General features: G+C 30.4%; 1 protein-coding gene across 1 annotated transcript in view; it reads left to right on the top strand.

Moving 5' to 3' along the window:
- Gycalpha99B (guanylate cyclase 1 soluble subunit alpha 2) overlaps window positions 1–15,363 on the top strand; it is a 364,604-nt gene that overhangs the window by 270,273 nt on the left and 78,968 nt on the right. Inside the window, exons 6-7 of the mRNA XM_043040687.3 lie at window positions 6,237–6,710; window positions 13,566–13,884. Of these exons, the coding sequence (XP_042896621.2) occupies window positions 6,237–6,710; window positions 13,566–13,884 (793 nt within the window). The remainder of the gene's footprint in view (window positions 1–6,236; window positions 6,711–13,565; window positions 13,885–15,363) is intronic.

The raw sequence follows: 15,363 nt of genomic DNA, 5'->3' as shown, positions 1-15,363 counted from the left end.
TATTTTATTGCATTTCACGGGGTTATTAGCTGTAGAATGACAAGCAAAAAAAAGAAAGAAAAATCTAATATAAATATATTATTTTGAATTACCTGAAAATTATGCATCAGGACAAAAGAAAAATATCGAAGTTATTCTAACTCGCTATAAATAACTCACATAGATATTCTACGGAAATTTAACTTAAAAAGAAAATGTAATTTGCATATCAAACACAATTTATTAAAATAGAAAATGCATGAATAAAATATTACATTGAAAAGGAAAATATTACTGAATAAAAAGTAAACCTTATTTTGAAATAAAGTTGAATGTACCTTTAATAATATAATCTTTTTCTTGATTCAGTTTTTACGACGTTAACTTCAGTGTATCATTATTTTGCTAAAATAAACATTAATGAATAATAAAGTTCTATCGGATATAATTTAAAATATTGGATGAAAGAAAGAAATTTCTAAACACATTTTTTCAATAAACTCATACATATAATATAATCCTACAAGTTTATTATGCTTTTTTATTTTTTGTCAACCTTCCTTTCATACATTCTATTATGAAAATCGATTATAAAGAAGACAAAAAAAGTGCAAATTTTTAGAAGTTGATACTGCACAGCTATGTATATCATGTCTTAAGGATGTTTGAAAGTTTCCCTTCATTGAGTTTCTCTTTACAATTAAAAGTGCCAAATAAAAGCCTGAAAAGTTTCTTCTTTGAATATCATTCACCATATATATATATATATATATATTTGAAGAAAAAATATTTTTTTTAAGATGATTTGAAGCAAAATAAGTTATTACCACAATAAGAGAAATCCCGAAAGCATTAACAGGAAGTTACAAAATATTACCTTGAGAATACCACAACAGAAGTTGCCCGAAAAATTTTAACAGGATGCACAACATCCTAAAAATCAAAAAATAAAAACACTAAAATTAATTTTATGTGGAAGCACTGAGATACATCGAAGCTTTATCAGTAGGGAGGGGGGGGGTAATACCATGCAGTCAGTGCGAGATCAGTTTCAGCGGTATGTTACCGCAAGCAACCATGCCTCCGACTCCCTCAAGAAAAACAAAAGAAACAAACAGTAAGGCTGACGAAGACTATACACCGTAATCTTGAAAATCGAAGTGGAAATGAATAAATAAGGGATGGGAAAAAAAATTCGGATAAATTTGGGTACGTATAGGTACTTTATTAACGTCACACTAGAGCTGCACATTGGGCTATTGGCTGCGACGGTCTGGGAAACATCCCTGAGGATGATCCGAAGACATACCATCCCAATTTTGATCCTCTGCGGAGGGGATGGCTACCCTGCTTTGGTAGCCTGACGACCTGCGCTGCGCGCGAAGTCGAGCACTTTGCGGTAGAACAGTTTAACGTGGACGGTGGAACAGTTTTACTCTAAAAGCATTAAACTTAATAAATTAACCTTAATAACTCGATCGGAAACAAAGACAGGCTACCGATTATGCTTCAAAGTGATACATTTCACTTTGATATACTTCGATGCATTGTGATACATTGTGATATATTTCGATGCATTTTTTACTGTGCTAAAACTTGTCTTGTTTAAGGCATGAACTCACATACCATACAATCCAATGTTTCAAACTTTTACACCTTTCATACCTTACCTAACCATATTTTAATTCAAAAGTTTAAGTATCTGAAAGTTGTAATCAAATAAATTAAAATCCCTTATTTGTTAATAACACACAAGCATAGAAAATTTCAAAAGATTGTGAAATTCGTAGATGTTCAGTTTCAAAACCCTTTGAAGTAATGCAGTTATCACCTTCTTTATAGTTCTCTTACGTTTATAACTCTTCAACATAAGTCACACATTTTATAACGCTATTTTTTACAATGCATAAACTTGAGTTAGCATATCCCTGGGGATTATTCAATTTTCATATCGGAATATAAATAATTCAGAGTAGCTTGCAGATCTACTCCCACTCGCTAAAATTGCCCTAATACTTTTTATAGTACTACTTTTAAATGTTTTATTGAACAGTTAATTCTACTTATTAAAATATTCTTTTTCGAAATAGAAATCTCAACAAAAGCAATCCTTTATTTTTTCGACTCAAATTGAACTCTAATTCTAAAGTAAATAAATAGTTCTACTGCTGAATTAATTTATTTTTTATTATATAAAAAACTATAACAATCAAAACTGCCGAAAAATTAGATTCAATAAATAAATATATTTATTTTAAAAAGACCGCCATTGCATATACCGCCATTGGAGAACGTAGCGAGACATCTCGGGATGCGATTGGTGTATCTGACTAGGATCGGAGCATGCGTGGGCGCCCGCATGCACAGGAGAGAGCAGAGGCTCTTATCAAAAGCGGCGTCCAAATGATGCAGCAGTCCGTATGAGGACAGGATGGCGTTCGCGTTACAAAATTCGACGATTGAAAAACAGCGAAGTGTTATCCGATTTCTGACATCGGAACAGTCCGACGCCTACGCAGGTCCATGAGGAACAAAAGACCAAGGCTGCTCACGGAGGGTGTGGTTCTGCTCCATGATAACGCACGTTCACACGTCTCCAGAGTCACACACACGGAACTGGCCAAGTTCAAGTGGGAGACATTGGACCTTCCGCCCTACAATCCAGACACGTTGCACTGCGATGTCCCTGTGTTTGGTCCACTGAAGAGACACCTGGAAGGGAAGCGCTTCAACTCGGACGACGTACTCAAGGACGCTGTGAAGGACTGGGTCTCGTCACGGCCGCAGGAATTCTGGGAACAGGGAATCCTGCGGCTTGTTCATCAGTGGGATCGTTGTGCTCAGGCCTATGGTGTATATTTTGAATAAAGTCTACATTTGTACCCACCATGTCGTTTCGTACCTTTTCATTTGATCACCCCTTGTATATATATATATATATATATATATATATTTGAAATGCTCTGTCCCCTGTTGCAAACGCTCGGAACTACATTTCATTACCATGAATTTTACCAGATAGTTTTGCTCCGTTTATGAAAGGGAAAAAAACATCAACTCTAGTGCAAAATGTCTTCAAAACTAGCGGTTTCTTATTTCAACTATTTTAGAGACTGCTGTTTAGGGACAAAAATAGATAGAGAGTTTGAAATTTTCTGAAACTAATTCGAATTTTAAAAAAAAATTATTATTAATTAAAAATTATTATAGTGCTAGCCTGCAAAAAAATTATAGTTTCATTGCAATTACTTTCTCTTCTATATTGAAAACTCCAAAAACTACGAATATTTACTATTTAATTACTGCAAAACTAATTCGAAATGGGAGACATCTTGCTCATTTTCAAACATACGGTTGCTAAACGTAATAATTTTCCCGCTTTTAGTTTTAACTAAACTAAATAAAGCGTTGAAAGTAAAGAAGAAAAAACTTTAACCAAATATAGCATAAAAACTAATGATTGTTTCAATAACATTTTGATATATGAATATTCCTAACATTCCTCTAGAAATGTGGGAAATTTCATCATGTTTTATTCAAAAGTTTTTGAGTTAGAGAAGACAAAAGCGCGCTCTGTTGATACACGGGCATCGGGTGACGACGACTGAAATAACGCTTTTTCTTTCTTTCTTTTTTTTATTTTTAGTGAAGAGAAATTTATTTCCTTTTGACATAAGAAATCCTGATTTTGTTTTGATTTCAACTGTATTATTTCATTGACTATTAGCTACTTTAGGCGATCAGAGGGTCTACCCTTACCAACTCATCTGTTTCAATAATGTTTTGATGCATGAATATTCCTTATATCTCTCTAGAAATGTGGGAAATTCCATCTTATTTCATTCAAAAGTTTTTGAGTTATGGATGAGAAAAGCGCGCTTTGTGAATATCGGCATCGGGTGACGACGGCGGCAATAACGCTTTTTTCTTTTTCTTCTTTTTTTTTAGTGAAGAGAGATTTATTTTCTCTTGACAAGATATCCTGATTTTGTTTTGTTTTTGACTGTATTATTTCATTGAATATTAGCTACTTTAAGCGTTGAGAGGGTCTACCTTTACCAACTCATCTTTTCGTGCCTAAAAATTGAGGCTGATTCTGACGGATTAGTATGCCCTCATAAACTTCCTGTTTTATTTCTCAGCGTTTAATATCTAGCATATGATTAAAAAATATAGCTAGGGCACTTTCTATTTCGATTTTTTAAAAAAAGTTAACTCAGAGAAATAATTTTTCTGATAAATTATTAAAATTCTTTTAAATAAAGTTTTATAACTATTAAACTTCTAACTACTAGAAATAAACTAAATAAGCTTCTTATATTCTGAACTTAATAAAATACGTTACGCTGTCAAATGGGATTAATGGAATAATCTTATTTTTCAATCAAAACTTTTCGTTACTATCTTTCTCTTTTTAGTCGTTTGTTTTTCAAAAAAGAAATGCACCGTATTTTTGCTTTAATTTCAAACGTTTTATTCTGCAAAATATGATAAAATATTATTTACTAAATTCAGCTTTCGATTAAACGCTTAATTAATTGAGGTAATTAATTACCTACGGTAAACATAAAGCTTAATAATCGCATGTTAATTTAAAGCGGATATAAATTGATGGTTTCTTGTCTACTTTGAAAGTGTGATGAAAAAGTTTATTAATTTTTAACTTCAAATATTTTTGAAAATTAATATATTATATTAATAGTTTTCTACACTGGTTATAGTATTTGGTTATAGTGCTACTTAGTTCACCCTACGTACTGGAAGGAAACAATACGAAAAAAAATAATGCGATCATGTTTAAATTATTTGCGTTAACGATTTTCTGTAAGATTACGATTATTTTACCCTTTTTAGAGAACGCTCCTTTATATTCTCAAGATTGGATTTCTAGTCTTGGTGAAGACTCATTTTGAGTAAGGAATGTGTTGCAAATCAGGACCTTTATTTATGAATTCAGTGCTTTGAAATTAATTAACCCCTTATTTAACAATATTAAAAAATAATCAAAAATGAGCGAAACTTTTTTGTCCCATTAAATAATGTCTATTCTACACTTTAACAATTTTTTTTAATATTAAATATTATTTTACAACTTTTCATAGAATTTTTAATTTATCACTTATATTGTATTATAAAATTTTAATTAAAGTAATAATACCTTGTTTAATAATTATTAAAATAATTATCATAAGTTTTTGTTTAATAATTATTCTAAAAATGAGTTGAATAATAATTATTAGTAGAATTAATTACTAATTAGTTGAAAATCATATAAATAAAAAAATAATATGAAAGACTTACTTGTAAAATTAATAGAGATAAAAAGCTGGTAATTGATAAACGAAGATTAGGAATCATAAAATGGCGACCTCGAACGAAATATCAACAACTAAATAGTGATGTTCAACTTCAAATAATCGTGTATTGTCAACTAGTGGTGATAACGGAGAGTTATATTACAGGGACAGATAAGTTCAGATGGGATATTTTTTTTCCCATTTCAATGCAAATAATGTTAGTGGTAAAGTCCCCTCTGCATGTAAAGGGTTAAGATAAAAAAAAATTATAATTTTATAGATGTTTGTTAAGTTTTTTGCTTTCTAATGGATTTTTTTCTGTCTAAAAATGAGATGGCCGCATGATATTATTTATATCATTGAACTCTATAAAATAATTAAACTTATTTCAGTTATTGATGATATCTTGCAAAAATATAAAATATGATTGTGGAAAAGCTGACTTTTATAAATTTCTAGTGCATTTAGAAACGTTTTTTGTAGATTACAAATGTTACACTAGTAACAAAAAGGATGTTTTTAATTAGGCTGACTGTTTTCAAAAATAAAAAATAAATCTTGCGAAAAAAGTTATGTGACAGGGCTTTCATTTTCCCCTTCAAAATTCCTGATTTTAGTTTTAAAAAATCCCGATAGATGGCAGTGAAAATATTTTCTATTACGTCCACTATTTTTCTTGTTGCGTTTACCTTTGAAGCACCATCTGTCGATAAAATTCCGAACTTTAAACGAGCATGTTAGGGGAAAATAATTATATTCAGTCAAAAAATTTTTTTTGTAGATTTGTTTTTACCTTGACTGTTCTCCCGGTATAGACTCAGAAAAAAAAAATGGTGGTTAGTCACTCAGAATAAATTACATTTTAGAGACCACGGGTGTCGTGTGGGAATGAAACTTGACTATAAGACATTCATAAAAATATCTCTTCGATTGTGAGACTAAAAATAATTTTTTTTTCAGATCTTACACCATCCCCAAAAGAAATTTCTTGCTCCCGCGATGATTGGTATAATACGAGAAACAGCAAAAAACTTACAACAAGTGGAAGTACTCGTCAACTTAACATCCGTCGGAGAAGACTTTTTATACCAAGTTACAACAGTTTCGAGCTCTAAAATGAAAGATTCTGACACTGATAGATATATTGAAAAACTTTCCAGATCACCTGAAGACCTAGGTATTTCCATATCTATAATGTGCAAAGTGTTTCCTTTTCACATTATATTAGATCGCGACATGCATATCGTCCAATTGGGTAAAGGTCTTCTAAGAATTTTTAAAGGAAAACTAAGTGAAGGTGAACGTCATTTTTCTTCCTTCTTCGTCATTAATTCTCCAAAAGTGGCAGTGACATTCGAAGATATATCTCAGCTTTCGAATGTTCCATTTGTTCTCATTGTCAAAGCAGCGCAAGGTGGATCTCAGAGTTTGCAGGTAAGGATTTGTGAGAGGTGAATCAATATTACAATTCAGTGCTGTTTTCTTTCAGTGATATATTATTTTTTTACCAGACGCTTGTGTAACAAAGATATATGACTGTTTGTTTAAAACTTTCCATTTTTCAACTTGAACTGGGATCCAAATCCAGTGAGTGAAAATAGAAAGGGATCTATATGCTTATATGTAAATTTTAAATCTAGCAAAGTACACATTTGAAACATCTGGTTTTGTTTGAGGAAATTCAGTGGAAGAAATATAATCAAATAATAACTTGTTTTTCATTACATTTTGAATATTTTTATAAACATATTTTTGTGTATTTTAAAGGCATTAAAACCTATATGCTAGAATGACTACTTGTAACATATATTATGTACTATATATATTATACTAAATATATTATCCTATATATACTATTGTCTATCTGATATAATCACTACTTATGACATATATATCTTTTAAATTTTAGCAATTTCAAATCTAGTTCTGCAAAAATAATTACGGTAAAACTTACTTTACAAAATGGAATAACATCACGAAATGTGACCATCATCAGAGTGCTACTTAATAACTAATTACATACTTTTAAAATTTTTGCTAAAAATGAAATTAAAAAAGTTCACGCATTAGTAATACAATTAAAGTCACATGCACATTAGGTTCTTCTTCAAATTTCATCAAGCAAACAAAATGGCTTTTGTATATTTCTTATTTCAGCTTTCATCATTTAGCAGTTCTTTATTGTATTTTTGTCTCTTCTACGTTTAAATCCTACGCAATCCCTAATCGGACACTTCTCTGACTTAATTTGTGACAAGGAGTTTAAAAATATATATTGAGTGATTACGAAACAATTTGGTGATGATTGTATTTCACAGTGGTATTTGAATCTTTCAAGTAAATTTTACCATAATTATTTTTTAAAGAAATAGATTTGCACTGTTGAAAATTTAAAAGTAAGATAGTCTACGTTTTCTGATATATTGAGTATATTATAGAAAGTTGATGAAATTTGCATGGAGATCATGTTAGCGTTTCGGTGGGATTATGTACTACGTATAAATTATCACACTGTAAAAATTTCTTTAAAACTGCAGAAAGAAAACAAGAATATCCGAAGTTAATGTACCGACACGCTAATCAAAACACTAATCAAACTCTTACAGCAGACACTGTTTCGAAATAAGGTTCGGAGAGTGTTTCGGAATAAGCTTCTGCTTGTCTAATTGAATTGTATTTTCTCCAATTCTTTAGCGATTATGGATTATACTTCCATGAAATGTCAGAGGCGGTTCCAGCCTCTAAAAGGGCTAAATTTCTATCAGATGGGAAATAATTTGCAAAGATTTTACTATCTTTCTGTAAAATTACTGAATCTTTTACGAATATTTTTAAAGAAAATTTCCGTTTTTAACTATTTACAGTTTTACACTAGATTCCCTATAAAATATTTTCCAAAGTGGATTGTTAAGTATTTCTATGAAGCGGCGATTTTCAGATTGCGATATATTGCGCAAGCAATCTTAAAGTAAAAAGTCTAGAATACTTTAATGAATTCTTTTAAAAACATAATTTTATCCTTTAGGCTGAGAAACTATGAATAAAATAAAATATGCTATTCAAAAAAGTATTATATACAACAATAAAGTAAAATATATAAAAGAATATTGAAAGTTAATACATAGAATCCTGCTTACCAATAATGATATAAGCTCCTTATTTCATATTGATGCAGCCGAAAAGTTACTTTTTAATAAAAGTTACCGGAAACGTTTTGCATGACAATTACCCGGTGATGAGAAATAAAGCAGAAGAAATCAGCAATAAATGATGAACGTAGTTATTCAAAATTTTCTTTAATACATATTCTTCCAAATTTAATATTGTATTTATTAAACATTTTAAGATTGCTTTCGATAGTTTTAAATTTAGGGCACTACTGAGTTTTTATTAAACTCTTTATGGAAAATTCCCTTTCTTATAGTACGTTTTACCGCAGTTATCTTCTGAAAACTATCTTTGTATTGTTGAAAATTCGAAAGAAAGAAAAGAATCAGAACTTTCTGATAATATCAAGTACATTATTGGAAGATGAAGGAATTTGCATTCAAAAGAGTGAAATAGCTTTTCAAAAGCAATAATGCGTGCCTCTCACTCAAACATGCTGAGAATCAATAAATCGAGATCGATTCCGCTAAAAGCGTGTTCAATTGATGCTTAAAGAGTTCCTTCCTTTATATTTCATCATTTTTTAAATGTAAAATAATAAATATGCTGTAACATTTTTATTGGAAATATGTTTCGAAATATAAAAAAAAAGCTGTTAAGATTTTAGTCTCTAAGTTCTATGAAACTTTCTAAAGAGAAGTGGGAAAACAGAATTTTTTTAAAAATGTAGCAAAAATTAAAGTGGCTAATGTCTTTTCCTTTTTTTTTTTTTTTTTTTTTTTTTTTTAAATGATGAAAAAATACTAATGTAAAGCTTTTTTAAAGAAAAGAGAAAAAAAAAACCAAAGGGCTTATGTAATTTTTTTTAAAAAACGAAAAAAGAAATAAAATTACAGAAGGGTTAATGTAAGACTATTTAAAAAGAAGATAAGAGACAAAATGGCTAATAAAGCCGCGATGGTTCAGGGGATGGTTCGCCCTCCGCGATGGTTCGCCCTCCAATAGGTGAACCGGGGTTCGATCCCGGCTTGCAACGACCACAGTGCTGATGTGAAATATCCTCAGTGGTAGACGGATCATGGGTTAGAGTCCCCTTGCCGTCAGGGTAACCGTGGGAGGTTCTCCTGGTCTTCCTCTCCATTTAACACAAATGTGGGTTAGTTCCATCAAAAAGTCCTCCACGAAGGCAAATTTCTCCCAACACTTGATCCAAGAGCTCCCTTGTCTTCTGGAATGGATTCAAAATTAAAAGGCTACGGAATTAAACATTAGTAGTCGTAAACCCAAAATCAGGTCGGTTATTCAACGACGGTTATAAAATAAAAAACATAAAATGGCGAATGGAAAGCGTTTAAGGAGAAGTAAGGAACTGAACGGTTATTGTCAAACCTTTTTAAGATAATTAAATATATGGAACAGCTTATTTCTAAACAATTTTAAATAAAGTAAAAAAGAAAATGGTTTATGTTAAACTCATTAAGGAGAAGTGAAAAATGGAATAGTTAATTTGAAAATTTTTAAAGATTAGTGCAAAATCAGAAAGGCGAATATAGTTTCCTTAAAATATGGAAGAAAAAAAGTAATGCAAGACTTTTTTTAAAGAGAAGTGATAAAAAAACAGAGCAACTACTGTAAATCTTTTTAAAGAAACCTGGAAAGAACATAATGTTAATTTAATTTTTTAAAAAAGAAGTGAAAAAAAGGCTAATGTCAAGCTTTTTAAGAGAAGCAGAAAAAGCTGAATGGCTAATGAAAAACGTTTAAGCGCAAGTAAGAAACAAAACAATTATGGTGAAACTGTTTTAAATAGTCCGAAATATTAAATAGGAAATTAAAAATATTTTAAAATGAAATAAAAAAAACAGAGTGGTTTATGTGAAACACATCAAAGAGAAGTGAAGAAGTGGAATAGTTAATTTGAAGATGTGCGTCAAATCAAAATGATTAATATAATATTTTTTTTAAATAAATGGAAACAAAATGTAGTGTAAAACTTTTTTTAACCAGAAGTGAAAAATCAGAAAGACTAACGTAATTTTTTTAAAGAGAAGTGAAAAAAAAAAGGGCTAATGAAAAACGTTAAATACGAAGTGAGAAACATGACGGTTATGCGAAACCATCTTACGAGAATTAAAAATACAGAAATAACTAATTTCTGAACTTTTTTAAATAAAGTAAAAAAGCAGAATGGTTTATGTAAACACAGTAAAAAGAAATGAAATTGATGATCAAAGCGGAATTGTTGTAAGTTAATTTAAAGCTTACTTGCCTTAATTAAAAGCCCAAATTAATCAATTAGAAGCCCAAAAACGAAATATCTAATGTTAAAAACAAAAACTTTAACTTTTTAAAGAAAGGTAAAAAAAAATATAAATGCATAGTTATTAAAAAGGAATGAAAAATCAAAATATTGAATATAAAACACTTTAACGTGATAAAATAAAATGGTTAATGTAAAACGTTTTAGAGAAAAGTGTGAAAAAAAAACTAAATTGTTAATGTAAGTTATTATGAAGAGGTAGATCCAGTGAAATTTTATTTCCAGTTTTAGATTTTAGCATTTGAAACTAGGTAGTTGTCTATTAAAAAATTATCAAACCTTTTAATTCAAAATTTTTTGGGTCAATCTTAAAATAAATATTAATAAATAGTAACATTAAATTATTTCTAATGAATTTATCTTCAGATAAAAATGATTTTTAACTGCAAGAAAAGTAATCTATTTCATTTAAGAAGTTTTTTTTTAACCGTTGTTGAACAGTTGGCACAATTTTAAGCTTACGACTACCAATGATCAACTCCGTAGCCTTGTACTTTTGAACCCAATCCAGAAGACAAGGGTATTCCAGGATTAAATATCGAAAAATATTTCGCCTTCGCGGAGGAGTTTTTGATAGAAATTTACCCACATTTGCGTTACATAGAGAAGAAAACCCCGAAAACTCCCCACGGTTAGTCTGACGGTGAGGGATCTTTAATTCATAATCCGGCTTGCAGTGAGGATATTTTAAGTCAGCACTGTGGTCGGTGTTAGCCCAGTGCGGAATTTGTATTTCGCTCTGGGCCAACATGCCCACAGTGCTGACATTATTGTCTCATGTCAAATGTCAATACGGAAAAGCCTACTTTAAGGCAGATGGGTGCCCTCCTTGCTTTCCAGTGGCGCCATCTATGATCAAGAATTTAACTTCTCTCACATACATACGTGACAGCCCGTTTTTTAGAGAAAACACATTCACGCACCATCCATACATCCGCAGTTCATAATTGTAACCAGAACCAGCGCGTGATCAAACTCCGATTCAGTACCCCAGAGCTATTGATTTGTTATTGAAACTTGAAGGACTATATGTCTCTGACAGATTTAGCATACTCCTAATAGAAATGAGTAGTTTCACAGATATTTAGAAATATGATAGATATAAAAATAATAAGTAGCCCAAATTCTCAAAAACTGATAATATAGGAATTTTATTCTCACCAAATTTTCAGTCATAAGAAATATTTTGTTTTTAAAAAATTCTTTGGAAATCACATTATTTAGTTGAACATTATTTACTTTAATACACAAGTTTTGATTTGCGTCAATGCTCGGACTCGTTAACTAAAGTTATTAATATGCAGAAGACGTACAGAGGTTTAACTTTGACCTGCTTAGTTTCTTCATCAAATTTAGGTCAGAGAATCTCGCATTTGAACGCTTCATTCTTATTTGATTTGTTTTTTAAATCTTAAATATCGCATGTGCTGGGAATGCTGCAGTACTTTTAGATGCACTTTGCAGTGCTAATTTAGGGTGTCAAGCAATTAACTAATTATACATAATTTATTTGTTGCTGCAGAATAGAAAACGATGTACCCGAAATAATTACAAAAAGGAGTTTAACTTTTTTAGTATAAATAACTGATAAAGAATGGGGTGATTTTTTAAGTAGTTTTTGTTATAACTATTATATAAAATTTATTCTGACTATTTCGAAGTAATTGTCAAGTTAATTTAAAAAATTCAATTTTTATTTAAAGTAAGTCACCTTCGTCCCACAAACGAATTGCTATGTTGGCTTGGAAGGTTACATTAAGTCAAGAGATTTTCATTTTAATCTAAGACTTAAATCTTTGCATTTATAAAAGCTAGAGCTTAAAGATTAAATTTAATAACTAGAATAGAAATTCTTTCTTTCTTGGAATAAATTCCAAAAGCTCCTGCATAACTCTGAATTATGATCTTAAGTTTTACATTTTAATAGCCGGATTAGAGCTTAAAACCAGAAATCACTCGTTTGTATTTAAATCACTCCTTTAATTTATATTTAAGTAAACATTTTATTACAAAGAATTTTTAAGTATCTCAAAAGGGGCTTTTCTAATTGTTATTCATTATCGCTAATTTAGTTCCTTTCTGCATAAACCTTTATTTCCTAAAACCGTGGTGGCTCAAGGGACAGAGCGTTCACCTTCCAATGAGGTGCCCCAGGTTCGAATCCCAACTGTGGCTGGTTGATACGAATTATGCTCTCAGCTTGCATTGGCTACAGTACTAACATAAATATCATAATTGGTAGACTGATCAGGAGTTGGAATCACCTTAAAGTCGGGCTAACCGTACGAGGTTTTTGTGGTTTCCCTTACTATCTAACGCAAATGCTGGTTAGTTACATTAAAAAGCCCTCCAAGAAGGGTAGCTTGTCCTAAATGCTTGATCCAGGAGTTCCCTTTTCTCTTGGGCTGGGTTAAAAATTACGAGGCTACGAAGTTGAACATTGATAGTCGTAAACTGGGTCAACTGTTCACCAGTTGTAAAGAGAAATAATAATAATACTCCACAATCGAAATGAAAAGGACAAAATTTCACATGCATAACAAATAACATGCATGAAAAATAATAATAATACTCCACAATCGAAATGAAATGGACAAAATTTTACATGCATATTATTTTTGCGTCTAAATAACTAAGTGCATAAAAAATACAGCTTGATTTGCGAATGATACTTCGGGTCAATTCCTTGCAAGTGTAAATTGAGTGATTGAAGTATGAATCAAAATCAACTAAAAAATAATAATAATAATAAAATTGTACCCCAGCAAAAATAAGTATTCACATCTGAAATTTTAATATATGTAAGTAATTATATATTCATACTGCATTTCTGAGTGTTTATTTATTTGTTTCATTTTCAGGGAATGAATATAAAGGGCCAGATGGTGTTATGTCCGGAATCCAATTCTTTACTTTTCTTAGGTTCACCTGTTGTCAAGGGATTGTCGGGACTAGTGGGAAAAGGACTTTATATTTCTGACATCCCAGTGCATGATGCCACTCGAGACATAATGCTAGTAGAAGAACAAACTAAAGCGCAAGATGGATTGAAAAAGAGAATGGATAAGCTTAAGAATTCAATTCAAGAAGCAAGTCAAGCAGTAGAAGAAGAACGACAGAAGAATGTAGATTTGCTCCATCTGATATTTCCCGCTGAAGTTGCCCGGAAACTTTGGAGAGGTTTGTTTCTTTAATCCTTCTTTTGATCTCTTATTTTCAAATCCTCTTTTATTCTTTAAACGATATTTAATTCTTCTTTTTCTTTGAATAAATCTCTTTCAGACAAAAGAGAATTTATAATATGCAAGTCAAAGTTTTTGGTTTAATTTTTAACGATATACTTTTTTTCTGACTCAATGCAAGAGTATTATTTTCTCAGAACGGGAAAGAAATTATTATAAGTCGATTCAACGCTATTTAAGAATTACAAATTTTTTATACCGCAATGGTGCTCATACTAACTGCAACTACAGTTCAGTATAAATATCTGTTCACTATGAGAAAATAAAATTCATCATTGTTGTTAAATACTTCCCCTTAGCATATTTTCTAGATGCATAATTTAATAAGATATATAATTGGGTAGAGTTTGACACAATTCTGACATATGGTGTGGTCAACCATTTCCATGATCTGTTTTAATTTCTTCCTTAGCTTCGAACAAAAATTCTATAGAATAATTTTTTTAAGTATTTAAAGATTAATTTTAATATTATTTTAGTATTTAGCTCAGTCTTCTTTTAATATTGTATTGTTTAACGATACATTTTGAAAGCATTTCTTTTTCGTTTTTAATTTTTTTATTGCAAAAAAATTTTACACAGCAGGAAAACACTTATTGTACAGTTATTATAAACTGTCAAAAATTACAACTTTGTCAATATACCGAAATATCGGTTAAACTTTTATGCAACTATACTTCAATCTTCTTAAGCACATTATCTGACTTTATTGTAAATTGGGCTGCTTTAACACCCAAATTAGTTAGATATTTAATTTATTTAGACATCCGACTAGGTACTTTTCAATGATATTTTCACAAAGCAATATTTTGTTTGTTAAAAAAGAACAGTGTTTTGAGTATGTGGTTAATCCTTAATCTGAAAAATGTCACAGAAATGCTCCAGTGGGAGCAATCTGAAAGCTGTGAGGATAAAACATTGCTATATAACTAACCATAACCACAGTCGATCACATTTTCTTTTCCCGAACGCTGCGGCTATGATGTGTATATTATATTATATATATATTATATTATATTATATTATATTATATTATATTATATTATATTATATTATATATATATATATATATATATATATATATATATATATATATATATATATATATATATATATATATATATATATATATATATATATATATATATATATATATATATATATATATATATATATACATATATATATATATATATATATATATACCGAAGAGCCATTACGTTATGACCACCCTCCATATATAACAATGGGCTCGCCCAGAATTTCATTGTTTCTCGCCCAGGAACAATGTTTTCATGGGGCACATTAGGACCTACAATCCTTATAGAACAATCCCTGACGTCTGTAAGCTACTTGAACATAGTTGCAGACCAGGTTCACCGATTCATGGCAACAGTTTTTAATGGGGGGGGATGGT

Source organism: Parasteatoda tepidariorum, chromosome 11, assembly GCF_982258835.1.
Source record: "Parasteatoda tepidariorum strain Cologne lab strain chromosome 11, Ptep-v5.0, whole genome shotgun sequence".
Taxonomy (NCBI): Eukaryota; Metazoa; Arthropoda; class Arachnida; order Araneae; family Theridiidae; genus Parasteatoda; species Parasteatoda tepidariorum.
Note: the sequence above shows the minus strand (reverse complement) of the source record. Positions and strands in the feature narration are given on the sequence as shown.